Here is a 26,335-nt window from a genome sequence, read left to right on the forward strand (position 1 = left end):
TGTTTTTAGCCAGATTCTGGCATGGATCCTATTGCCTTTTCTCTCAATAATCCCTGTCATCGGTTTACTTTAAGTATGATACTATGTCAATGGTTTCTAGCTTATATCGCCAACCTCTCCTCTCATTCAGCTCAGTTCAGTCTCTCAGTCATGTCCGACTCTTTGAGACCCCATGGACCACAGCACGCCAGGTTTCCCTGTCCATCATCGGCTACCTGAGATTATTCAAACTCATGTGCATAGAGTCAGTGATGCCATCCAGCCATCTCATTCTCTGCCTTCCGCTTCTCCCCCCGCCCCTAATCTTTCCCAGCATCACGGTCTTTTCCTCTCGTTACCAAATGGTAATTTTAAGTTGTCTCTCTGTTAATCTTCTAAATGGCTTTGACTTTCCAAATGCTGTCCCCATGATACTATCACACTGTGTCTACCACTTTACTAAAACTCAGTTACCCAAGTCACAATCCTGAATCATTAGCACACCAAGTTGTATACTACCTCACTGCTTTCTGAAACTTTTCTCAAAGATCTATCAAACTGAAGTTTCTCCTTGTTTGTTTTTCTCTCTAGCATTCTTGAATGGTAAATTTGTTTATTAAATTGATTCCTATGTACAAATAAACATTGATCTTTCAGAGAAAAAGCTAACATCTCAAATATTTATGTGTTAATTTACTATGTGTGGTATATACTACATAAGACTTACTTAAATGCATTAAAATGCACTAAATAATTCAAGTGATATTCCATTTACTTGAGCATCAAATTATTTTTTCCTTTCAGTTCAGTTAAGTTCAGTCACTCAGTCGTGTCTGACTCTTTGCGATCTCATGAATCACAGCACACCAGGCCTCCCTGTCCATCACCAACTCCCGGAGTTCACTCAAACTCACGTTCATTGAGTCAGTGATGCCATCCAGCCATCTCATCCTTTGTTGTCCCCTTTTCCTCCTGCTCCCAATCCCTCCCAGCATCAGAGTCTTTTCCAATGAGTCAACTCTTCACATGAGGTGGCCAAAGTACTGGAGTTTCAGCTTTAGCATCATTTCTTCGAAAGAACACCCAGGGCTGATCTCCTTTAGAATGGACTGGTTGGATCTCCTTGCAGTCCAAGGGACTCTCAGGAGTCTTCTCCAACACCACAGTTCAAAAGCATCAACTCTTTGGCACTTCACAATTCTTTCTTCACAGTCCAACTCTCACATCCATACATGACCACTGGAAAAACCATAGCCTTGACTAGACTTAAGCCAACTTTTTCACTTTCCTCTTTCACTTTCATCAAGAGGCTCTTTACTTCTTCCTCACTTTCTGCCATAAGGGTGGTGTCATCTGCATATCTGAGGTTATTGATATTTTTCCTGGCAATCTTGATTCCAGCTTGTGCTTCTTCCAGTCCAGCGTTTCTCATGATGTACTCTGCATAGAAGTTAAATAAGCAGGGTGACAATATACAGCCTTGACGTACTCCTTTTCCTATTTGGAACCAGTCTGTTGTTCCATGTCCAGTTCTAACTGTTGCTTCCTGACCTGCATATAGGTTTCTCAAGAGGCAGGTCAGGTGGTCTGGTATTTCCATCCCTTTCAGAATTGTCCACATTTTATTGTGATCCACACAGTCAAAGGCTTTGGCATAGTCAATAAATCAGAAATAGATGTTTTTCTGGAACTCTCTTGCTTTTTCCATGATTCAGCAGATGTAGGCAATTTGATCTCTGGTTCCTCTGCCTTTTCTAAAACCAGCTTGAACATCTGGAATTTCATGGTTCATGTACTGCAGAAGCCTGGCTTGGAGAATTTTGAGCAGTACTTTACTAGCGTGTGAGATGAGTGCAATTGTGCGGTAGTTTGAGCATTCTTTGGCATTGCCTTTCTTTGGGATTGGAATGAAAACTGACCTTTTCCAGTCCTGTGGCCACTGCTGAGTTTTCCAAATTTGCTGGCATATTGACTTCAGCATTTTAACAGCATCATCTTTCAGGATTTGAAATAGCTCAACTGGAATTCCATCACCTCTACTAGCTTTGTTCATAATGATGCTTTCTAAGGCCCACTTGACTTCACCTTCCAGGATGTCTGGCTCTAGGTGAGTGATCACACCATCGTGATTATCTGGGTCATGAAGATCTTTTTTGTAGAGTTCTTCTGTGTATTCTTGCCACCTCTTCTTAATATCTTCTGCTTCTGTTAGGTCCAAAGCATTTCTGGTCTTTATCGAGCCCATCTTTGCATGAAATATTCCCTTGGTATCTCTAATTTTCTTGAAGAGATCTCTAATTTTTCCCATTCTGTTGTTTTCCTCTATTTCTTTGCATTGATCGCTGAGGAAGGCTTTCTTATTTCTTCTTGCTAGTCTTTGGAACTCTGCATTCAGATGCTTATATCTGTCCTTTTCTCCTTTGCTTTTCTCTTCTCTTCTTTTCACAGCTATTTGTAAGGCCTCCCCAGAGAGCCATTTTGTTTTTTTGCATTTCTTTTCCATGGGGATGGTCTTGATCCCTGTTTCCTGTACAATGTCACGAACCTCAGTCCATAGTTCATCAGGCACTCTGTCAAGCATTTCTAGTCCCTTAAACCTATTTCTCACTTCCACTGTATAATCATAAGGGATTTGATTTAGGTCATATCTGAATGGTCTAGTGGTTTTCCCTACTTTCTTCAACTTAAGTCTGAATTTGGCAATAAAGAGTTCATGATCTGAGCCACAGTCAGTTCTCGGTCTTGTTTTTGCTGACTGTATATACCAAAGAGCTTCTCCATCTTTGGCTGCAAATAAAATCAATCTGATTTCAGTGTTGACCATCTGGTGATGTCCATGTGTACAGTCTTCTCTTATGTTGTTGGAAGAGCATGTTTGCTATGACCAGTGCGTTCTCTTGGCAAAACTCTTTTAGCCTTTGACCTGCTTCATTCCATATTCCAAGGCCAAATTTGCCTGTTACTCCAGGTGTTTCTTGACTTCCTACTTTTGCATTCCATTCCCCTATAATGAAAAGGACATCTTTTTTGGGTGTTAGTTGTAAAAGGTCTTTTAGGTCTTCATAGAACCGTTCAGCTTCTTCAGCGTTAATGATTGGGGCATAGACTAGGATTACTGTGATTTTGAATGATTTGTCTTGGAAACGAACAGAGTCATTTTTTCCTTTAGAAATCCTTATATCAAAATCAATTTCAAGTGACTACTAAGCAATTCTAAAACTTTTGAATCTTCCACTTTGTTCCATTCCTTTCTTTACCACTCTAGGGTTCATACTGTCTTGCCTTGTGTTACTTGCCCAGCTTTCTAATTGTATTCCTATTTCCCCAAACACTGCCATAACTATCATACCTTTAAGAAGAAGTTTGAACCGTTACCTCCCAGGGCTGTGTTTCAGTGGTCCCATCATTGGGCTTCTACTCACCTCCCCAGGCTCTATTCTGCATTCCTATTCTCACACATCTCTGCTCACATGCCTCTAAGCAGCTTGCCAAACTCTGCTTCCTTTCCTGTGTTTCTGAGTGCCTGTCATGTTCCCACCCACTGCAACTTCACTCTGCCAAATGAGCTAAACATATGCTGAAGAGTCAGCTCTGATGTCTTCTTCTCCAGGAATGTTCTTTGATCCTCCAAATCCGAGCAGGGTTTCCATTCTCCTGACTCCATTGATACTCAGGGCAAACCTCTCAATGCACCAATCTCATGATTGTGTGTCAAATTCCCTTAATACATTGTGAACTTCTTGAGGACCCAGCCTGTGTTTTCATATATCTTTGTACCCTTGACACAATCATTTATTAAAATATTGAATGAATGAATGAAAATCTCTTTTGGCACCACCATTCCTTAGCATGCTAAGAAGGTATCAAGGACCCACAGTTAGGAGAGGTATAGGTAATGTATCCAGATTGAGAAGAATATTTATTTCAGAATGCCTGGTGACAAATAATCCAGAAGCATCAGTGTATAGCTTAAGGAATGATACATTTAATTGACCTTTTGGAACTTTAATTCAATATCTTTATTCAATATATATAAGATATATGACTATGTGAAGTATTTATTCAATATGTATGAAAGAATCAAGCTCTGGAGCATGGCAATTGACTTCTTCAGATTAATAAGGAAAAGAAGTATGATGATGAATCTGAAGTGCCTCTTCAGAGATTTTGAGGTGTCTATTAATGAGAGACAGGAATGACACAGAAGGATGGAAAGGGCTCTAGACAGAAAATTATAAACCTGGAATGAGTACTACCTCTTCGGCTAGCTTGAAGACCCCATGGAAGTCAATCTGTTTTCCTATATACACAATAGAGGAGTTATACTTCAAGGATTCTTACCATGAAGTTCTGTAATATGGCTTTCAAAAGAATAGAGAACCTGCAATATTAGAACATGTTATTAAAGTGAAATAACAGGAAATTACTGGGAGGTTTTAGACCAAATGACATGATTTTCTTGCAGTTCTTAATTAACAAAGGAGCTGATAACCATTTTATATTTTTAGCATTTATGGGCACACTCCTGCTTTCATATAAATGCATATGACTAGTACAGAATTTTACTTATAAAAATTAAAAAATACATTGTGATTATTTATAAATATTATTTAAAAATTTAAAATCCTCTAGTTGATTGGGAATATTTGAGAGTCTGTAATTCTAAGGCTGGGGAGGGTTCCACTGCCCCACGTATACAGCAAAACTAGTTTCAAAAGTTTGGGAAATACTCTCCCAACATTTCCTAATTGGGATGTTTCAGCAAAAGTCATTGCTGTGCTTATTAAAAGCAAGAGAATCTCAAAATCACATTGAGTCTATAGTAAATCATGCAACACTTGTTAGAAAGGCTTTACGATGAGCAACAAATGTGAGAGTGATAAAATCTCTCTATTTTCATGATACCAGATGCTGAATTCTAGAAGCAGATGTTTGCACATGAGAAAAAGAGATGTCATTGAAACTTTTAAAGTTAGGTGAACTATGGGACAGTTGCAAAGCCTGGTAAGCAAAAATAAAGTGAAGCTGCTCACAGTTTGAAAAATATTTTATCTAGTAAAATGTAAAGCCAGATGAATTTGGAAGGTCCTAAAAGACAGTACAGGGAGGTGGCGAAAATGATATTACAGTGCTCTTGGATAGATGCAGCCTAATAAAAACTCACAGGGCTTGAAAATAATATGAATTCTTGGCAAATAATACAATTTCTTAAACACCATATATGCAAATCATAAAGCAGAAGTTCCTCTAAAATTTCGTAAATTATTTCTCTCTGGCATTAAATATTTAACAGTTCCTTCCCGTCCCCTATATATGGCTGTAATTTTCCATTCCCTTCCTAAGACAAATTTCCTATTGTTTATAGCAACATTTCTTTTAAAAATTATTTTCAGAGACTGCCAGATGGCTGCTGAGAAGATGGACACAGTCACCATCTTCATGTTCTTACTTCTGTAGAAGTAGATTTGCTGTTGCCTGTTATGGGTAGGCCTGGGAAAATGCACTGCTTGATTCGAAGGTAACCATAATGCAGAAGAGAAAACAGAACAGAAGCTTGAGAATATAGAAGTACTATGTAGCACTTTTTTAATCAGGGTCAGTTCTAGGGGAAATTGTAACGTAGGTCACATTTGTGTCTGGCCTCCCAACCCTCTGTCTCAATAAGCTCTCCCCAGATCCTGAATGCATTGCTCCCCATTCACTCACATGAACAAGGATCTCAACCTCTACTCCCCTGTTTCCCTACTACTGCTTTCTGAAATAGCTCCTTTGTGGTAAAGCAGAGGCTGTGGAAACTGTTTCCTTTCCAGACATAATTAGAAATATGGTGCCATTGCAATCATTATGCAGTGAATTAGGGAGGGAGATTAAAAGGAGTGGACCTCAGAGTCTCACCAAACTCTGAAATCATATAACAAATACTGCAGTCATTGAAACTAGTATAAACCTGCTATGAAATATGGGGTCCAGAAGCAACATTTAAATACTAACTTAAAGAAAAAAAGGAACAGCTACAAAAAAAAAAAAAAATCTCTTAACTTTAGTTTTGTAGTTTTCTAGAATGTCCTCTGGAAAGAGGAAAGGCAACCCTTAAGAGTGCAATTAGTTTTAAAACTGAATTCACTGGAGCAAACCTATTTTATTTGATATTTCATTTATTCTCAACTTTCTACTGACTATATTTTTATTAGATTATAATCAGGGATTCCATTGTGAAATGTTTTGAATTCAAAACATAATTTAAGAAGTCAGATTTTTCTGGCAGTAGAGAGAACAGGGGAGACACAGACTTGAATAGAATAAAAGAAATCATAAGGCAATTAAATAAAATGAGAAACAAAAAAGAATGTGAAAGGAACAACACCTGAGGCTCAGAAATGTCCTGGAGTCCAGTCACCAGGGAGGGCACCAACAATCTGGCCTCCACAGGGTATTACATTCCATGTGAGTGGTGTTCCATTGCAGTCTCTAGCACAAGCCAGGCCATCAGTACTCAGGATGAACAATGCTACTCCACTAGCGTTAGACTTCAATTCAAGGAGTTGGTTTCAGTGACCCATAAAGATATCAGAAGACAGATAATCCTTGAAAAATTGAGAACAGTCACTGAGCTATCAATAAGAAGCTCAGAGAAATTGCTGGTCAGCATTTATGATAACTGCACATTTATTATTTGGTAATCAATAGTGACTACTGAATTTTAAGGAAAGCTTATTACATCTTTTTTTTTTTTTTAAAGCAATTATTGCTAAAAATCAAAATACTTTACAGGTCTTCGATGGATAGAAATTCAAGGGTACCGTATTTCCTTGAAGTCAAAGTATAAATGGTATTCTGAGGTATAAGTTGTAAATTACCTTCACAAATTTTTGAGAGTTTTTCTTCTTTGTAAAATTGTGACTCTTGTTTACAGAAGTAACATTATGCATTTTTATTAGTTCTTGATATAAATTAGCTTTTCTCATTCCAAAATATAAAATCAGCAGAATAAGATCAAATGTATTTTAGTCAATTTTCTGTGTCATTCCGATAAACAATGACTTATTAAATAATATGTGTGTGTGTGTGTGTGTGTGTGTGAATGTGCTACTATGGGCACCATATGAATTCCAAAACATTCAGATTGTTTTACTATTATCTCCCTCCTCTTTCTATCTACCAACTAACCTACCTATCTACATTTAATATTTGATGGAGAATATATGCAGAAAAATCTAATTGACAGAGAGGCAGACAGAAAACTGAACTCAAATAGTAAGAAACTAAGTACATTCTTTGAGAGGTGTTTTTTTTTTTTTTAAATCACACTAAGAGAAACTAAAATAACTGCTTTCTATTAGAGGGTTTATTAACATAAAATCCTTAAAGCTATCTTCAGCTGTAGTGCATACCATCAATTAGCTACTGAATCCTTTCAATTTTTTTTTCTAAAATAATGGGCAACACATACTAGCGCTCTATATCTGGGATGCTTAAAATGATGGTAGCAAAAGTACACAAATAACAGGAATAAAACAAATGGAAAAAATCTAATGGTACAAAAGAGAAAATAAAATAGCAACAGTTGAGTTAATGAAATAAAATTTCAAATGTACTAACCTATTTGCAAAGGGAAATTATTATTAGCGTAGAAAACGTCCATTGAAAATATAAAGATTATTTTTTAAATTGATTTTAATTTCTAAGTTAAAATAGTATTTTAATTTAGAAATAGAACATTATTTTTATTAATAGAGATAATTTAAACAGGGAAAGAAGCCAACTAAATGAATATAAAAATATGAAATATAACATGCTACAACTTTTTAAAAACTATTAAGACACTACTATAAATATTTTAGAATGAGCAAAAGTGATAAATAGATTTCTTTTTGTTTCGTTTTTGTTTTAAGGAAATTTATTTCTATTTTTTATGAGTTTTTTTAAGATGTTAAAAATTAGTGTGGCGGATTCATTTTGATATTTGGCAAAACTAATACAGTTATGTAAAGTTTAAAAATAAAATAAAATTTAAAAAAAATTAGTGTTTAACATATGAAACTTGGACATGAGATAATTATTTGAATACTGCTGTCATCTTCTTTCATCTGTAAAGGAAATTACTCTTTATAGGTGTACATTAAATTAATTTAGCATTGGCGCTTACGATGCTTTTCAAATAAATTAACAGAGTACAATGACCAAGACAATGGCTGATTGCTTCGTCAAACATTTATTTATTTGTTTATTTTTCTGAGTAAACCATTCATTATATGAATAGTATAAAGCATTGGTTAAGAGGACAAACCCTGGAGGCATGCTATTTTATTTCTGATGCTGACTTCACTACTTACAGCATGGAACACTGACAAAGTTTCTTAACATCTATAAATGTGAGAGGAACTATATTCATCTATTTATAAATGCAATGAACACCAAAAAGAATATTATGTTTTAGTCACTAATAATTCCATGCATATAAGTCATTTTGATATTTTCCCCCAAGGTTCATATACATGAACTCAAGTTTTAACTTAACCTTCAATGTTTACTTGATATCTAGTCATAGCAATGAATCAGAATGTATATTTGAGTAAATTTGACTATTTGGAGATAAAGTTCTATAGAAAAGATATAAATTTTGGTCATATCCAGATCTAAGATAAAATTCCAACCTGCTCTGCAAGTTAACAAGTTCCCCATAAGTTCAGTTTTTTTATATGTAAGATACAAATGCTAACTATTTTAGAGTTTTCAGGTTAAATAAGCTAATGTTAAAATGAAGTTAGCATAGTTTATGGTAAGTAGTAAAAACAATAGATACTAGCCTCCTCTGCATCTAGATAGGTAGGTAGATAGATGTACACATAAGATACATAGATAGGAAAAAGACAAAACATAAGGGAAAGGAGCCAGGGAGACAAAAAGATGATCTAGGTGATGGACAGAAAAAGACAGATTGGAGGTAGACAGAGAGAGAGGTAGGGAGACAAATAAGAGATACAGGTAAATGAGAGAGGAGATAGGAGAGAGAGACACAGAGAGAGTCTCCCATCTCTACCACAGTTACATACAGTTTCTTGAAGTGTGAAGTCGGTCAGTTGTGTTTGACTCTTTTGCGACCCCATGGACTATAACCTGCCAGGCTCCCCTGTCTGTGGGATTTTCCAGGCAAGAATACTGGAGTGGGTTGCCATTTCCTTCTCCAACAGTTTCTTGAAGGCAGGATCCAAATCAAATTTATTTCTGATGTCCCAAAAGTATCTAATTTTCCTTACTATTGAAAGCATCTAATAGATATTTATTAAATAAATGAATTAATGAGCCAAATCCATCCATCAATCAAATACTCTTTTAGTTAATCCTTCAAAAATCATGTTTTAAAGTACAAGTCAGTCTCCTATGTAATTCAGAGATTATCTTCTAAGTGTGGCCTTCAGATTCATAATTTTCTCATGTTTGTTAATACATGAAAACTACTTTTTTTACAGGAGATATCTCTATTAGCATTCTTACTCATAGACTAGAAGTTATTTTATGTGTAATATTAATTAAAATATACATCAACTATATGTTCTTTTAATAGCTACCCTTCTAAGATATTACTTTTTGATGCCAAAATAGGAAAAAATAACAGGTTTTCAATATAAACTACATTTTCAGACATAAATGTCCTTTACTTATAGGGTTTTTTTTTTTCATTCTTATCAATTACATTGCTCATTCAGTGTATGGAAAGGAATTAAGAAGTTCATAGTGAGCATCAGGGGAGAAGGCAATGGCACCCCACTCCAGTACTCTTGCCTGGAAAATCCCATGGATGGAGGAGCCTCGTAGGCTGCAGTCCATGGGGTCACTGAGGATCAGACACGACTGAGTGACTTCCCTTTCACTTTTCACTTTCATGCATTGGAGAAGGAAATGGCAACCCACTCCAGTGTTCTTGCCTGGAGAATCCCAGGGACAGGGGAGCCTGGTGGGCTGCTGTCTATGGGGTCACACAGAGTCGGACACAACTGAAGTGAGTTAGCAGTAGTAGCAGTGAGCAGCAGGCTGGTTTTAATTAACAAATTTTCTCATAAAGATATGACAGTAAATGTAAACGCTTTACTTACTCTATGAAGCTTTACAAATAGTAGCCAATGAATTACATGCAAACCACTTTATTACAGACGTAGATGAGTCTGTTAGGCTATGTATTCACATACCAAAATCCAAAAATTCATTACCTAAAATGTGCCTAAAATATTTATATGATTTTGCATAGTCAAACACATAAAGACCACATATGTCACATCAAATAATCATTCAAATTTGCAAGAACTGTGAATATTAGGTAAGTATTCAAATAACTTTTGTTTAAAGTAATTTTGTTTAAAGTAATTTTAAAAACAATATTGCCTTGTTATGCAAAAACTTGCTACAATATATCTGGCACTTATTACTTAGAAAACAAGGCTTTGGAGAGGGTCATTCTTAAAATAAGGCCAGCATAATTATATTGATTGCAGAAACATATATATTAATTAATTTCTGTATTGAATGTATATATATGTGTGTATGTGCATATTTGAATTGAAATTTCAACATGATTAGATAAATTAAAAAGCATTCTATCTGCTGATATATATGTGATAGGAGAGATTACACTAGAGGCAAAAATTTACTTTCTATGAATCATCTATCATTAAATGACTTAGAAAGATAAATAAGTTCAAATAGTTTAAATATAGCTCCTCAAAACTTAAATATCAAACATACTTGCATATCATCAATATTTTGAAAACTAATATTAACTTAATATAATATGCATTTGTAACTCTGAAATTCAACTTATGCAACAGTTCTTTTTACTTTTTATAATTGGATATTAAAAAGCTTTTTCACAACATCTAAGTCTTATACAAAAGAGTAGCTTAATTCTCTTTGGGTGAATCATTACTAAACATTGTACTGTGTTTAAAACAATAAAAAATATCACAATTAATAAAAAGATATATCGAGCTAATAAATTGAAGTTAGACTTTTAGAAAAGACATATGTATTCATGAAGAAGCATTTCTTTTTTACCTCTATCAGAGTAAACAAGTTCATGTTTATTTGATATCCAGGAAGACTTAGATGTAAATCAAAAGAAGGAGCCAGAACTCTGGCTTAGCTGTTATTTGACTCTTGAAAAATGACTTTGGAGCTAAAACCCACACTAAAAATAATACCAACCCTGCTAAGAGCTATACAATTTCAATCAAGTTTTCATTTCACCTAAAAATGTTAAATTTATTCATTTAATCTTTATATTAATATAGTAAAATGTGCATATCTAGTTAACATATATCATATTTTCCTTTACTAAAATGCAAAACAGCAAAGGTTAGTAAATGTTCATAAAAATAAGTATAATCTAGTGACTTTGGAAAAGTTCTCATTTTAGGAAGATTTCAGGCTAGAATCCATGAACTTCATTTTTCTGTGGTTACTGAAGTATTGATGTTTATTTTGCTATATAATAAAAGCTCCATTCCAAGGTGATAAACTACAACTAGTATTCTGAGGTTTAATATTGCTTAAGTTTTATACTTGGTAAGCATTGGAAGGCGTCACTCACCTTGTTCAAGTGGTTGGCTTTTAGTTGAAGTCGTTTTCATCTTGAGCGCCTCCCTAACAGACATGTCACAGCAGGAGCCTTTGTTAGTGTCTTGGTCACTGTCAGCCTGATCACTGTCCCCGTGCCCACTGTCTCTCAGGCTGGCTCTTTCTGGGTCCTTAAACGTGGAGCTACTGAAATACATATAAAGAAAAAAAAGAGAAAGTATTGTCTCTACAAGTTTGAACCTGAAGTGTAGACTCTTGCAAAGCAATTTTGACACGAATGCAAATGGGGAAGCCGAGAAAGTTATTTAATAGGCCTTACCTTTGAACAAACTGCTGCCTGCTGCCCATGTAATTGGGCTCTGCGGGAAAATTGTCTGTCTGCGAAAAAGAAGGAAAAAAATACGTATAGTTGTACACTGGACAAATCTCCTGCAGAGCAACAAGATTTCCTAGTGGAAAAATGATTAATAATTCAAAAATTCCCTTAATCTTCAGATTTGTACATTTTAATTAAATTGGAAATTGCTGACATGTAATTATGTACTCAGAACAATTAAATGATTCCAGTCCACAAATTACCTGTTAAAGTAAACAATGAGCCTGTCATAACTGGCATTCTCTGTTAGTACCAGGATGGATAACACTCTCTGTGTTGTTTCATTACTTAGATATTAAGATTGAACATTTGTGGGAGGCATGGAAAAATGACCTAATTTCTCCATATTAAAAACATGAATTATTTAATAATACTCATTTTGAAACAAATTTGCATCATCTGCTGGGGTTCTTTGCCCTCCTTGATGTATTAAAGTCATCCCCGCCTCAATTAAGAGATATAGAGCCTTTCCTTCAAATTGTACCAGTGACAAACACAAGCATAGCACCTATGACTGGACTCATCTCTGTAATTCATTCTTAGCTGCATCCTTACACTGGAAATTGTACTCAATACACGGGAGAGGGGTGTTAGCTCTTGATTATTAAAACAAAGTGAAATCAAAATGAGAATTAAAATGTTACTTAAAACATGGAGAATTAAAGACACTGAGAAATGAGACTTGTTTTTGTGGTTGTTTTTACTGCTTCCAAACTGACATGGAGGTCTGCCAAATAGAACTGAATTCTCCTTGTACCATGGAACAGAGTCTTTTGGGAGAAAGAGAGTAGATCTTTCATAGATCTCCCTATACTGTACATTCATACACATTACTTCTTCTTGCAGCTGACTCAGCGACAAAGGTTCTCCTGTTTTCTGCCTCACTTCATATCACACCATTGTGCTCTGAAGCAGCTATGGGTTCCTACAAGATCATCAAGCGTGCAAGTATCCGTGACACAGAAGCGCATAATTCATGAAGCAGGGGACCCAAGGTAAGGCTTAATGTAGAGCAATATGTGTTTTCCTTATAAATAAGGCTAATTTAAACTAATAAGACTCTTTTCTTGTCCCATGTTAATAATTTATTTGGCTTTTTAAACTATTACTGGAAAAAAATGTTGAGAGTAATAGCTTAAAGTACTCTCTAAGGTTCACTGTCTGCTAGAAGTTGGGGGACAGGAAAAACTTCCACAAATTTCTTAATCTGTTTCTTGCTGTGGTTCTAATGACCTTTTGTCAAGATAAATGCAAAGATGACGGTAAACAAGGTAGATTAATTTCTCACTCCTAATCTATTTTAACTACTAGTTGGTAGCAGATATATTTTATTAATATGTTTTACAAATTTCCAGATTCTGTGAAGCACCTTAATTGCTTCCATAACTACCTATCCATTGTTAAAAGATAAATATCTTCCATTAAAGTAGTAATGGAAACCAACACCAAGAGCAAAAATGTTTGCAAAAGAATTTTGCAATTTTAAAAACTAAAATTACTTAGAAACTCCACATATAAACTTAAAATCATCTAGTTCATTTTTTTTAATTGGCTGAAAACATGAATCAACCCATTTTTCTTGTCAGCTAAAAGCTAAGCCTGAGTATTTAGATCAGAAACAGAATCCAGGGTATTAGGGAGAGTGTGTGCCCAGTTCTGTCTGACTCTGTGTGACCCTATGGACCACAGCCAGTCAGGCTGTTTCATCCATGGGATTCCAGGCAAGAATATTGGAGTGGGTTGCCATTTCCTTCTTCAGGGGATCTTCCTGATCCAGTGATCAAACCCACATCTCCTGGGTTTCCTGGGTTTCCTACATTATAGGCAGATTCTTTACCACTCAGCCATCGGGGAAGCCCATTACGGAAAGAGTAAAATGTAAAGTGAAAAGTGGAAAACCCTGATATTTGCTATATCAGGGCTATTACAGCTAATCTTGTAATGTTAATGGCTTTGGTTATGTGGAACTTCATACAATATGGATCCCTATTCAGTTAGACACAGGGAGATAGACTAGGAAAGCTTTTCTTCCCCTGATGTAATAGAGACAGTAACTAAAAACGTTTGCATAATATCAACGTTCTAAGCAATTCTAATAGACTTAAACTAAGAAATAAAATACATTTTCTAATTAAGTGAAGGGTTATTTTAAATTATGTGCTAGTGTGTGTGCAGACGTGTCTTTGTAGGTTTCTATGTATGTCTCAGAGTGTTTGTGACCACTGGGCAATGGTAATGCTACCAAATATTGTTTTGATGAAAATAAAAACAAACAACAGACAGTCAGAAAAGAAAGAATTTTGGAAAGGAAAGAAAGAGAAAAAAATAAAGGCAGGGAGAAAGGCAAGAGGAAAATAGACAGAGGAGGAAGAGTAAAATAGAAAGATACATACAGGAGAAGAAATGAGGGTAGTTTAAAAAAAAAGGCAAAAAAATGTTGGCTTATTATTATGGAATTTCTCAAAGTACAATTTTAGAAGTCTGAAACTTAATAGTAGCAGAGTATCAGAAGTTGACTAATAATGTCTATCTGCATTTTTCCATTAAAATAGGTAGGAATGTGAGAGATAGTGTGTGTTTATAATTACCATAATGAAATAGCCATTTAGCCTTTAACAAACTTATGACTAATGCACTATAAAAACCACACTGATTTTAATATAGAAAATAACATTTTCATTATCCAGTTTCCAAGGGTATCTGAAAACTCATTAAAAATAATCCGAATATAAAATAACAGTATTTACAGAGTAAAACAAAAAAAAGACAAAAAGCCATATATATCAAGTGCTAAATTTAGAAATAGAAGGGCTTTTAGCTATTTTCCAACAGTGTATTCTAAAAATTGAGTTCCACATTTTACATTTAAAATTCTTAAATTTTAAGTCTAGAAAGAAAGTAAAATTTGAAGTCAAAGACATAGACTTTTAGGTCTCAGCAGAGTAATTAAATTATGAATATATTTAACTCTTGAAAACTTCATTCTTTTCCATAAAAATGAATCACTAGAATGTTTTCCCTTCAAATGCAACTTGAACACAGCAAGTTTTACCATTTATTTTTAAAGCATATAATTTGTTTATTGTTAAAAAACGGATCCATAGAATTGATGAGTAGTAACAGAAAAGTTCTAAAGTAAACATTTTGAATTAAACTGTAGGATATGATCATTTTAAACTATTTCACTCAGAAATAAAATGGCAAATATTTGGTACTTTTTTTTTAAATGATCATTTGCTCAGAATGATTACTTAAAAGAAATCTAAACTAATTTATAAAACTAATTTGATTTTTCTGGTTTGTTGTATTGATTTTTGATGAAGATAAAAATTTAGATATTTTTTGATTCTTTTTTATAGAAAACATAAACAAATAAAAAATCAAGTAAACAAAGTAGATAAAGTCTGTATGATACAAATGGTTTCTTTGATATTTTCCTTTATGCATTTTCTTCTAGTGCTCAGCAAACTGTCGTAAATTATAAATGATACTTGAAATCATAATTTTTATTAGCAGTAGGTGGTAATTAACTATTCCTAAGATATACTATTTTCTACTACTTGCTCATCAGTTAGAACTCTAAAAATAAATCTATAAAATACCAATTTTAAAAATTAGTATCTCTGAATAAAGAAAAGAAAGCACCTACTAAAGCTGAACCATGTTGCCTGAAACTGGGAAAACTTTTTATTTGTGGAAGTAGATTAATTTGATATGACCACTTATATGTACATAAAAAAGTTGAGCTGAAAATAGCAAAAGGAGTCAAAATAGATTTTTTTAAAAACTATTAGAAGCATACAGATAGAAATTTTAAAAATATGTCCAACATTTGACACAACTTAACATCTATATTAATGATAAAAATTCTCAGCAAATAGGAATAGAAACAAACTTCTTCAGTTGTATAAACAGCATCTATCAAAAAAGAGTATAACTAACACGACTGTGAGAAACTTAGACAGCATATTAAAGAGCAAAAACATCACTTTGCTGACAAAGGTCCGTCTAGTCAAAGCTATGGTTTTTCCAGTAGTCATGTATGGATGTGAGAGTTGGACCACAAAGGTTGAGCACTGAAGAATTGATGCCTTTGAATTGAGGTGCTACAGAAGACTCCTGAGAGTCCCTTGGACTGCAAGGAAATCAAACCAGTCAATGAAGTGGACACTGCCAACACCTTGATTTTAGCCCATGTCAGACTTCTGATCTATAGCATAATAAATCATTTTGTATGGCTTAAAAAAAAAAAAAAAGAAAGAATGAAAGAAAAAGAAATCAACCCTGAATATTCATTGAAGGACTGATGCTGAAGCTGAAGCTCCAATACTTTGGCCACCTGATATGAAGAACTGACTCATTGGGAAAGACCCTGATGACAGGAAAGATTGCAGACAACAGGAGAAGGGGGCAGCAGAAGATGAGATGGTTAGATACCACCACGGACACAATAGACATGAATTTTAGATAGTGGAGGATAGGGAAGCCTGGAATGCTGCAGTTCACAGGACTGCGATGAATTGAACATGACTTAGAGACTTGAACATATAAACATCACACGTGAAAGACTGAAATCATTCACCACTTCTATTCACCACTGCACGAAAGCCATGCTGCTGCTGCTGCTGCCAAGTCGCTTCAGTCGTGTCTGACTCTGTGCAACCCCATAGATGACAGCCCACCAGGCTCCCCTGTCTCTGTCTGGGATTCTCCAGGCAAGAACACTGGAGTGGGTTGCCATTTCCTTCTCCAATGCACGAAAGCCATAGTATGGTCAATAAGGCAAGAAAAATAAAAGAAGGACACACAAATTGGAAAAGGAGGAAAATTTTTTCTTACAGTGTTGTTGTATACTCAGGTAATAGTATTGTTCAAGCAGAAAATAAGAATCAGGACAGATGAAAACAAACAAAACTTCTCAAAACCAACAAATAAATTAAGCAATGTTGCCATATTCAAGGTCACCACACAAAAATCAATCATATTTCTATATTATAGCAATGAACTATTTGGAAACTTAAATATCTGAAGCAATAGAATTTATAATATTTTCCTGAGAATCAAATACTTAAACAGATAATTTACAAAAATAAAAAATAAAAACAAGTACAGAATCTGTAAGTTGCACATTACAAAAAGTGATGGAATAAGTCAAAGAAGGCCTAAATAAATGGAAAGATATATAATGTTTATGTATTAAAAATTCAACATAGTCAAAACATCAATGTTCCTCAAATAATCTATACATGTAATATAATTCCATTCATATTCTTTGCATGACTTTCTGTAGCTATAGACAAGAGGATTCTAGAATTTAAAACAAAAAGAACTATAATATTCAAAATATTTTTGGAAAAAAAAGATTAAATTTGAAGGAATCACATTACCCTATTTTAAGAGATACTATGAAGCTACACTAATGAAGACAGTGTAGTATTGTCAATGGAAAAGACACATAGATCAATGTGACAGAGGAGACTATTCAGAAGTAACCAACAGAGATATTCAACTGATTTTCTACCAGGTTGCAAAAGGCAAGTCAATAGAAATAAAAAACTTATTAAAACAAAACAAAAAAACTTTAAAAACTTGAAATTGATCACAGATCTAAATGAAAATATAAAACTTAAGAAGAAAGCGCTGCAGAAAATCTATGTGACCTGGTGTTAGGCAGAATTCTTTGACATAATAACGAAAATATGATCCATTGGGGAGAGAAAAGACCAAAATTAACTCAATAACTTGGTATTTACCTTAAATAAATGAAAACTATGATCACACAGATATCTGTACATTTTTCAAGAGCTCTCTTTGCCAAAACTGGAATCAGCTCAGATAACTTTCAACAGGTGAACAGACTGTGGTATATATATAGAATGAAAACTATAAACAACAACAACAAAAATGAACAGTTGATCCAACAACCTGGATGAATTGCAAAAGCATCATGTTGAGTGAAGGAAACCAATCTCAAAAGAATTGTACATTGTATGATTCTATTTGTAAGACTTTGTAAAAAAGCAAAAACTGTTATGACAAAGAATAAATCAGTGGATGCCAGGGTTAAGATTGACTATAGAGATAGAGCATAAGGAAGCTTTTTAGGGTGACAGAACTCCTTAGTATGCTGACTGTGGTGTCAGTTTCATGAAGTTATACATGAAAACACACACACACACACACATTCATAAAAGGTTCATTTTACTGGATGCTAATAACAGGTAATTCTAAATATAAATGTATATGGTAATCATCTGCATCTCATACACACTGAAGATACTTCTGTCTCACAGAGAATTATAAAACTAAAATTGTTTTCATTAAACAGTCTCAATAAAGAGTACTTCTGAACTTTGTCTTTAAAATGTATACAGTTAACTTTCAAAACCCTATGTAGAGATCCCATGTTTATTTGGACAGGCTACAAAGAGATTTGACATATAAAACTCTATATACCCACACTAACAAACCCAAGCAACACTCTATAAGACAGTCATCTTAAATATGAATTATTTAGCTTAATTTTCATTTTTTTAAAAGATCATTTTCTTGTGTGTAGTTCTTGTTTACCCAGCCATAAAATACATACTTTAAGTAAATAAAGATTTCAGACTGCATTTGTGGCAAAGAAGCTTTTCCTTTCAATGCATGAAAAAATGTAGCTATATCATGAAGAAATAGGAACCAGCCTTAGAAATGGTTAGTCTTTTAATTTAGAAAATATCTCATGAAAGTCACTCTATATTTGTAAATAAGTGAATCTTTGTAAAGACTAAAGACACTGAATATGAAATTATTAGCATCTAAGATGCCCCAAAGTGTATGAAAAATTATCAAAATAATTTTACAACTTTGACAGTATCAAAGGATAAGACGATCTAAAATGTGTGGTTTTATATTTTATATGAGATAATATGTGAAAATTTCTTAGTTGTATAATAGCTTTCCTGTTATAACTTTTTAACTTTTTATTTTTTGACTGTACTTCACAGCTTACAGGATCTTAGTTCCCCAACCAGGAACTGAACCCAGGCTCCCTGCAGTGGAAGTGCAGAATCCTAACCACTGGACCACTAGGGAATTCCCACTTTTAAAATTTTTTAATCCTATAAGCAGCACTGTAATAATCTCGAAATGATGATAACTGGATGAAAGTCCGGTAAACTGTAAAACACTACCGAATTTCTAGAAAATGAGAAAATGGTGGAATGAGAAAAATAAAATCCTCATCATTTTGAGTCTCATTTCAAAAGAATTTTAAGAAAAAATCAGAATACTATTCTCCTATTGTATCCCTACAAAAGGAAGAGAGAAAAACATTGTGAGCATTAGGAAAGCAGACTCTTATCTAGAGTTATTTTTCACCATCATAGATACTATTTAAGTAAATGACGCTAGAACTCAATCTATGATTAGTGCAATAACTATACGATAAATATATACACAATACCTTGGTGCTAATTTACTAGCAATATCTTACATTTCCCGTTATAGAGTCATGAGGCAGTCAGGAAACTTCCTATAAGAGATCAATTTTGACAAACCGAACAGCTCTGGCATTTCCAGAATCGTTGTTGTGGAAACACAGAAGACAGTGGTTTAAAAACTGCTGGCATTTTTTTGATATTATTTTGTGTTTATTTGTCTGTTTCTTACCAAAGAGGAGGCCTTTGGGACAGAGGTTCAGTAGGTAAACTCATTCCACAAGCATTCGTTTAGCTCAAATTATGCACAATATAAAAATCTAGCATTCAACAATGTAAAATTTGCAATATCTGAGATTCAATCAAGAATTACAAGGCATGCAATAAACCATAAAAATATAAACCATACCTAGCAGAAAGATCAATCAATAAAAAGAGACTCTGGCATGAAAAAGATGACAGAATTAACCAACAAGGACCTTAAAGTCTCTTAGAATATTGGAAGAATGACCAGGAATGTAAAAGCATGACCCTGAGAGTAAGTGCCTCAAGTTTTGAGCCCTAAGAACCTCTCTTGCAGTATCCTCGTCTTGGGCCTAAAGACAAGAAATAGAGTGAAAATTAAAGTTCTAAAATTGAAAAATTAAAACTAAAATTCAAAACTATAATATTTGAAAATAAAGATACAATAAATAATACTGACAACAGATTAGACAATGAAGGACAAAAGATGTAGCATTTTGCACCAAGTTCTAGACGCATCTACCTCACCAATTATATATATACACATACATATATATGTGTATATAATATAAATGTTTTATGTTTATCTGAATAAACTTTATATATCTGTGCCAGCAGCCTGTTTATAATTTTGTAACATATGAGAGCAGACAGATATGTCAAATACAAAAAGGTTCTTTCAAAGGCTGCAATACAAATACGAAGAAAACTTTCATTCTAGTGTTATTGATCTAGAATTGGAATTATTGAAGAAAAACGAAAGTGTGTACTTGACTCTTTGAAGTCATCATTAAGAGAAAACTTCTCACAAATGAATGTGCAGTTGGATGGGTAGTTATAGTTTCAGTTATACTTAGATGATCAGTGTTTTCCTAATTCAGAGGAACAGGGGAGTGAAATTTTAAAAGTACCTTTGAATTAAGGACAGAAGATTGATAGTATGTATTGATGCCACTGGGTTGCAAACAAAATGAAACAAGTTGAACTTTTCCCTTAATTCAAAGGCACTGCTTTTCACATTGATAACAAGCATTCTCTTTGCAGCAGTCTGAACACAAGGGAGTGTTAAGAGGTGAATAATTCACTTGAAGCCTTTTCATACTGACATTGCTTCTGATAGCTCTGCCTTCAACAGAATATATGGTGTGGTTCTCTACACATTGCTGAAGTAGGCAACAACATTTTAAGCCACCACATATAAAGTTATCTGACAGCACCTATGGCTTTGAAATTTCTAAAGTGCATGAGGTATGGCAATAACTGTATTTATCAATGATTTCCAAAATAATACATTTTATACAAATATAGTGTGGTCCACACTTGTGTTACATTACTAAAAGCACAAGGGAAAAAAAAAAACACCAGAAATTCTTACCACATTGAGCAAAAACTAACATTACTTTAAATTAAAAAATGGGAGGACAAGCTATATCCTGTAAGTGAGAACTCTAAGCCCACTATTCAACTCGGATGACTTAGATGAATTTTTGAAGTGATGTGGCTATATCTGAAAAACTCTTGAAAATGTTAACCCTTTTATAAATGGCGCTGATAACTTTAATAATAGCTGGTATGCCAGAATTTAATTATGCAATTTGTGATCTTAAAGTCATCTTTGACAAGAAAGAAGAAAATTGAAATACTCAAAAGGTAAAATGAGAGCTATTTGTTACCTGGAAAAGCACACAAAATAGAGAAAAATGCACATTTTCTTTATATATTTGCTGAAAGTTGGAGCCCAGAGGCCACCGGGATCCACCAAATGCTAACTGTGCTATCCCACTGGCAAGGGCAGCACATTAGGCCATGAGTTGATGTCTTAGGAAAGGAATCCAAACCAGTTTACTGAAAGATTGCTAACTTTAACATTCCTAATTAATCTATACTCTTCAGGATGCTAAGCATCTCCATCTCAGCCCTATGTAATATGCAGTTCCCTTTTTCTTCCAAGTAGCAGAGGAAGTTTGATGTCTTTTGTTTACTTTTTAACTCTTTATCAGACATTTAGTCTTAAGAAACTCTCCTCTGCTTTCCTTCTATTGTACTCTTTTTCCATCTCTATGAAGAATATAGAAGAATCTTTCCCCCGGAGGGAATATATGAAACTAAATTCTCTGCAATTGGGCCTCCAAGAAACTAACAACACAAATATACATCACCAACAGAAATTCATTATAAGCCTGAACTTCTAGAATGCTCCACATAAGAAGAGAAATAACAAAAAGGGAGGGAGAAAAATTAGTGACACATTATTTGACTTCTTATCACTATGAATGCTGTCTTTCTACAAAATACATTTCTTTAAAATCTAATTTTATTAATTTTGAGAAACTTGCTCATAACCAAATGGAAATTTTAAAAAATTGAATTATTTGATTCAAACCAGCTTTTAGTCCAATTAACTTAGCTAATATGGAAATGCTTTGAAACTCTACCTCACTGCATCTAAATGCATGTAAATGGTATCACAGTGCCATTATCACTATTCTATACTTGGAGATCTGCAGTATGCTGCCCTACATTAGGATCTACAAAACAGTATTATTGATATTTACTATTCATTCTCTTCAGTTGCCCTAGGAGACCCAAAACAGTCACTGTACACATTTTTTTTTTTTAAACAGAGAAACTACAGCTGACTTTCATAGGGTCACTTGTCATGTCCCTAATTCATTGTACAACAGTAACACTTGCCAAAGACTGCCAGGAACCGTCAGTTGATGCACTGCCTCTCTGAGAAATAGAGAAAAATAATTCTTCATCCTCCAATACTTTCAGAAATAACTTAATGAGACATTAATGTGAATTGCCTTGAAATGATCTTAAAAATTATTGTTACATACTAAACAAAATAATACTACTATTACCCCTGATAACAAGATGGCTCTTTGGGCATTTGTACTTTTCTTTTTATACTTTCATATTAAATTATTTTAATATGCTTAATATTATATTTAATTCTAATGACTAGATTTTTCCAGTCACTCAGTCATATCTGACTCTTTGTGACCCCATGGACTGTGTAGCCTGACAGGCTCCTCTGTCTATGGAATTCTCCAGACAAGAATACTGGAGTGGGTTGCCATTTCCTTCTCCAGGGGATATTTCCGATCCAGGGTTCAAGCCCAGGTATCCTGCACTGCAGGCAGATTCTTTACCATCTGAGCCACCAGGGAAGCCCTAAAAAGGTAATAATGGCATCTATTATCAAATATGTAGTGCATACAGTAAGCTTAACTGTATAATTACCATCATTATAGTCATATATTATCATTGTCAAAATAGGCACTTCTGAATACTTACCTTTTAAAGTGCAAATTTAAGGTATTACATTTAGTCAATCACTAGGTAAAATTCCTAAAAAGCAAATAACTAACCTAAAAAGTAAACCAATCTGTATGGCTGTTATCTGTTTCATTAGTTTTTCACAATACACTAAAATTTAAAACTTTATGCATGCAATGATTTGGTAAGCACAATTCACCAGTCTTGCACCTCAAAATATTGACAGTCAATTATTTTTAAAATGATTATATTCACAAATGCAAGAAAAATTTATCAACAAGATCAGTTTCTGATATGATTTTGCATCAGCCTTTCAAGTCATCGGCTGTATAGGTACATTCCAATTCTTAAGAGAAGAAAAAAGTAGGAGGAATTCAAGATGAAATTAAATGGTGTAGTACCTTTCTCACATTTCCTTCCTCTAACACTTGATAGGCATAGAGAATTTTTAACTCTTTATTAAGTAATGATTCAGCCAACCAGCTGAACAGACAATGTATTTTACAGTAATTAGTACATACTTTTGAGGAATTCTGAGTCCTCAACATTTTGCAAGGATTTAAAGATAACTTACTAATTCCTTCCAAAGAACAAAAATTATATAAAAATGTAAATTAAAAAATACCCATTGGATTTGAATTTCTGGTTTAAAAACAAAAGAGTAATTTGAAAGCACAGTTATGGAAATTAGAAGATAACATACAGGAATCTGGAAGACTTGTCCTCAGAAATGAACATTACCAAGAAAAAGGCATTCCTATATTTGAGGAAAAATTAATTATTAATCAAATTTATGAGTATTAGATTACTAGAATATTTTTCATTTCCCTCTGAAATATAAGAATAAGTATCACATTTAAAATGCATGAGTCAAAGGAAATAGTCTATTTTAGGTTAGTGTTCTTACCTGAAATTAAAATAAAGTTAAGTGTCTTTACTAACGTTAACATATTTTTAATTAAACATTAGCACAAAATGAAATGAAATATCTCTACTCTTTATCAGGTTGTCACTTAATTCCTAATTCAAGCACCCCCCCCCCATTCTTTTTTTGCTTGAAGACTTTAATTCTTAGAATTTTTCTTCTCTAGTACTCTTTCCTAGAGAATCACTTCATGAGACAATAAGAAAGCATTCTTCCAATATATCAAATATCTAGTTTTGAAGTAACAGTCATTTTTATTTTGTTAGAAACCATTTAAAGTCTGGGCTTCCCTGGTAGCTCAGTAGTAAAGAACCTGCCTGTCAAAGGAGTAAAACTCAGGTTCTATCACCGGGTTAGGAAGATCCCCTGGAGAAGGAAATGGCAACTGAATCCAGTATTCTTGCCTGGGAATTCCATGGACAGAAGAGTCTAGTAGGCTACAGTCCATGGTGTGGCGAAAGAGTTAGACATGACTTGGTGACTACAATAACAACAATTTAAAGTCTAAATAGTGCAGTTGTTTAACAGACACTCAAATAGAAAAAAATAAGAAATATTATTAACAGGAATGACTTACAAAATTGGTTGGTGAACTCTGAGCGGTTATGGGACTCATTCTCTGTTTTTGAAAATAAAGTTTTATTGAAACTCAACCATGCCCTTTCACTTATATGTTGTCTTTGGCTGCTTCCACCCTTCAATGGCAAAGTTGAGTAGTTGTGACAGAGACCATACTGCCCCTGAACTTTAGAGTAGATACTATCTGTCCCTTCATAAAAAAAAAGTTGCAGGCTCCTGACTTAGAAAGACTAAGTCTCAGTTCTTAACATATAATTAACATTTTTTACTCTACTCACTTCTGTATATAAAATATCAATAGTAACGAGGCATTTTCACATATGTGATTAGTTGCTTAGTCATGTCTGACTCTTTGCAACCCTTTGGACTGTGGTCCACCCGGCTCCTCTGTCCAGGGGATTTTTCAGGCATGAATACTGGAGTAGGTAGCCATCCCCTTCTCCAGGGGATTCCTGACCCATGGATCAAATTGTGTCTCCTTTGTCTCCTACATTGCACGTGGATTCTTTATCTGCTGAGCCATCAGGTCATGATTTAGAAAAAACTCGTCATTTTCATCCTCTGTGAGACATAGACTTTCTCACAGCGTATGCATTTAGAAGGTATCTGATTGAAAAACAAATCATATTTTTAAGTGGATTTAGGCCTTAGGTGATTTATAGCATGTTTATATTCAATTCCAAACAATTTAAAACTGCAGAAACAGTACCATCATGCGAACACTTGAAAGCAAAATTCACTTAGACACATGAAGTTTCCTGAACTGTATTGAAAGTTCTTCTAGAGTGTTCTTAAGGATAACAGTAACCCATTCCTTCCCAAAGAAAAGAATTTTTCAGTTTGCTGAACTTTGTCTCCTGTGCTTATTTCTTTACATTTTAGAGGTTGATGTCATCACAGTATTTCAACTCTTTCAAGTCTATTATTTCCTTTCAGCCTGACTGACTGCTGCTATTATAATTATTTCTGTCTTATGGATGGAGAAACTGATGCCTGTGGACTTCATGAAAGACTAGCCAGAGGTTCCAATATGAGTAAGTAATATGAAGAAGTTCTTTTGACTCAAAATGTTACACTCTTTCAAATAAAAAACCTGCAAGTGCTATATGATTCATCTTGCTTTTGTGTGTATTATCCTTTCTTTCTTTTCTATTCTACTTATCATTGTCTGATGCATCTCACAGATTATTTTCATTCTAAGCATGCTTGTTAACCAACACTCTACAGACTTCTAATACCAGGTCACACCCACTTGAATGGCTTTATTCCTATAATTAGTCAGCCCTGAAATCAAACACAGATAAAAATAATGACGTTTACTAGATAATTTTTGATGAGAATAAAAGAATCAAAGCCAGTTCTATGATTAAATATGAGATTCCAGGGCTGCTTCTAGAGTCTCCAAAATTTGAAAGTATTTTCAGTATTTAGGAATAAGTAGAGAGCCTCTTGACACTACTGCTGGTTTCTCATTGAGAGACTCTGTAACAACATGCTGTACATAGGCCCTGGTGGAGTGTTTGACGTTTACTATGTGGAAAGTGAAAGAAAGTGAAAGTGAAGTCGCTCAGTCGTGTCTGACTCTTTGCCAGCCTATGGACTGTAGCCTACCAGGCTCCTCCCTCCATGGGATTCTCCAGGCAAGAGTACTGGAGTGGTGCCATTTCCTTCTCCAGGGGATCTTGCCGATGCAGGGATTGAACTCTGGTCTCCCGCATTCCAGGCAGATGCTTTAACCTATGTGGAAGCCTTAAATAATTATCTTTTAAATTGACCTGCAGTTTAGGAAGTAAGTTGTATTACTTCATAGCAGCAATTTTCATGCTATAAGATGTTCTCATGCTCTACAGATACCTCAATAGAAATGCATGTCAAATATGATATCCCAACTGGTATAGGAGTAAACACCCTAAACTCTGAGTCAGATGACATTAGTTCTCTATTCCTGGCAAG

At 34.3% G+C, this 26,335-nt stretch overlaps 1 protein-coding gene across 4 annotated transcripts in view; it reads right to left on the reverse strand.

Moving 5' to 3' along the window:
• The window catches only part of PCDH17 (protocadherin 17), a 121,536-nt gene that overhangs the window by 70,361 nt on the left and 24,840 nt on the right, over nucleotides 1–26,335 (reverse strand). For 3 of the 4 annotated variants that reach the window (XM_055541937.1, XM_055541940.1, XM_055541939.1), the window contains 2 exons: nucleotides 11,870–11,928; nucleotides 11,564–11,736 (listed from right to left, as the gene is read on the reverse strand). In XM_055541937.1, the coding sequence (XP_055397912.1) occupies nucleotides 11,564–11,736; nucleotides 11,870–11,928 (232 nt within the window). The remainder of the gene's footprint in view (nucleotides 1–11,563; nucleotides 11,737–11,869; nucleotides 11,929–26,335) is intronic. The other variant, XM_055541938.1, reaches the window with a different exon arrangement.

Source organism: Bubalus kerabau, chromosome 12 (genome assembly GCF_029407905.1).
Source record: "Bubalus kerabau isolate K-KA32 ecotype Philippines breed swamp buffalo chromosome 12, PCC_UOA_SB_1v2, whole genome shotgun sequence".
Classification (NCBI taxonomy): Eukaryota; Metazoa; Chordata; class Mammalia; order Artiodactyla; family Bovidae; genus Bubalus; species Bubalus kerabau.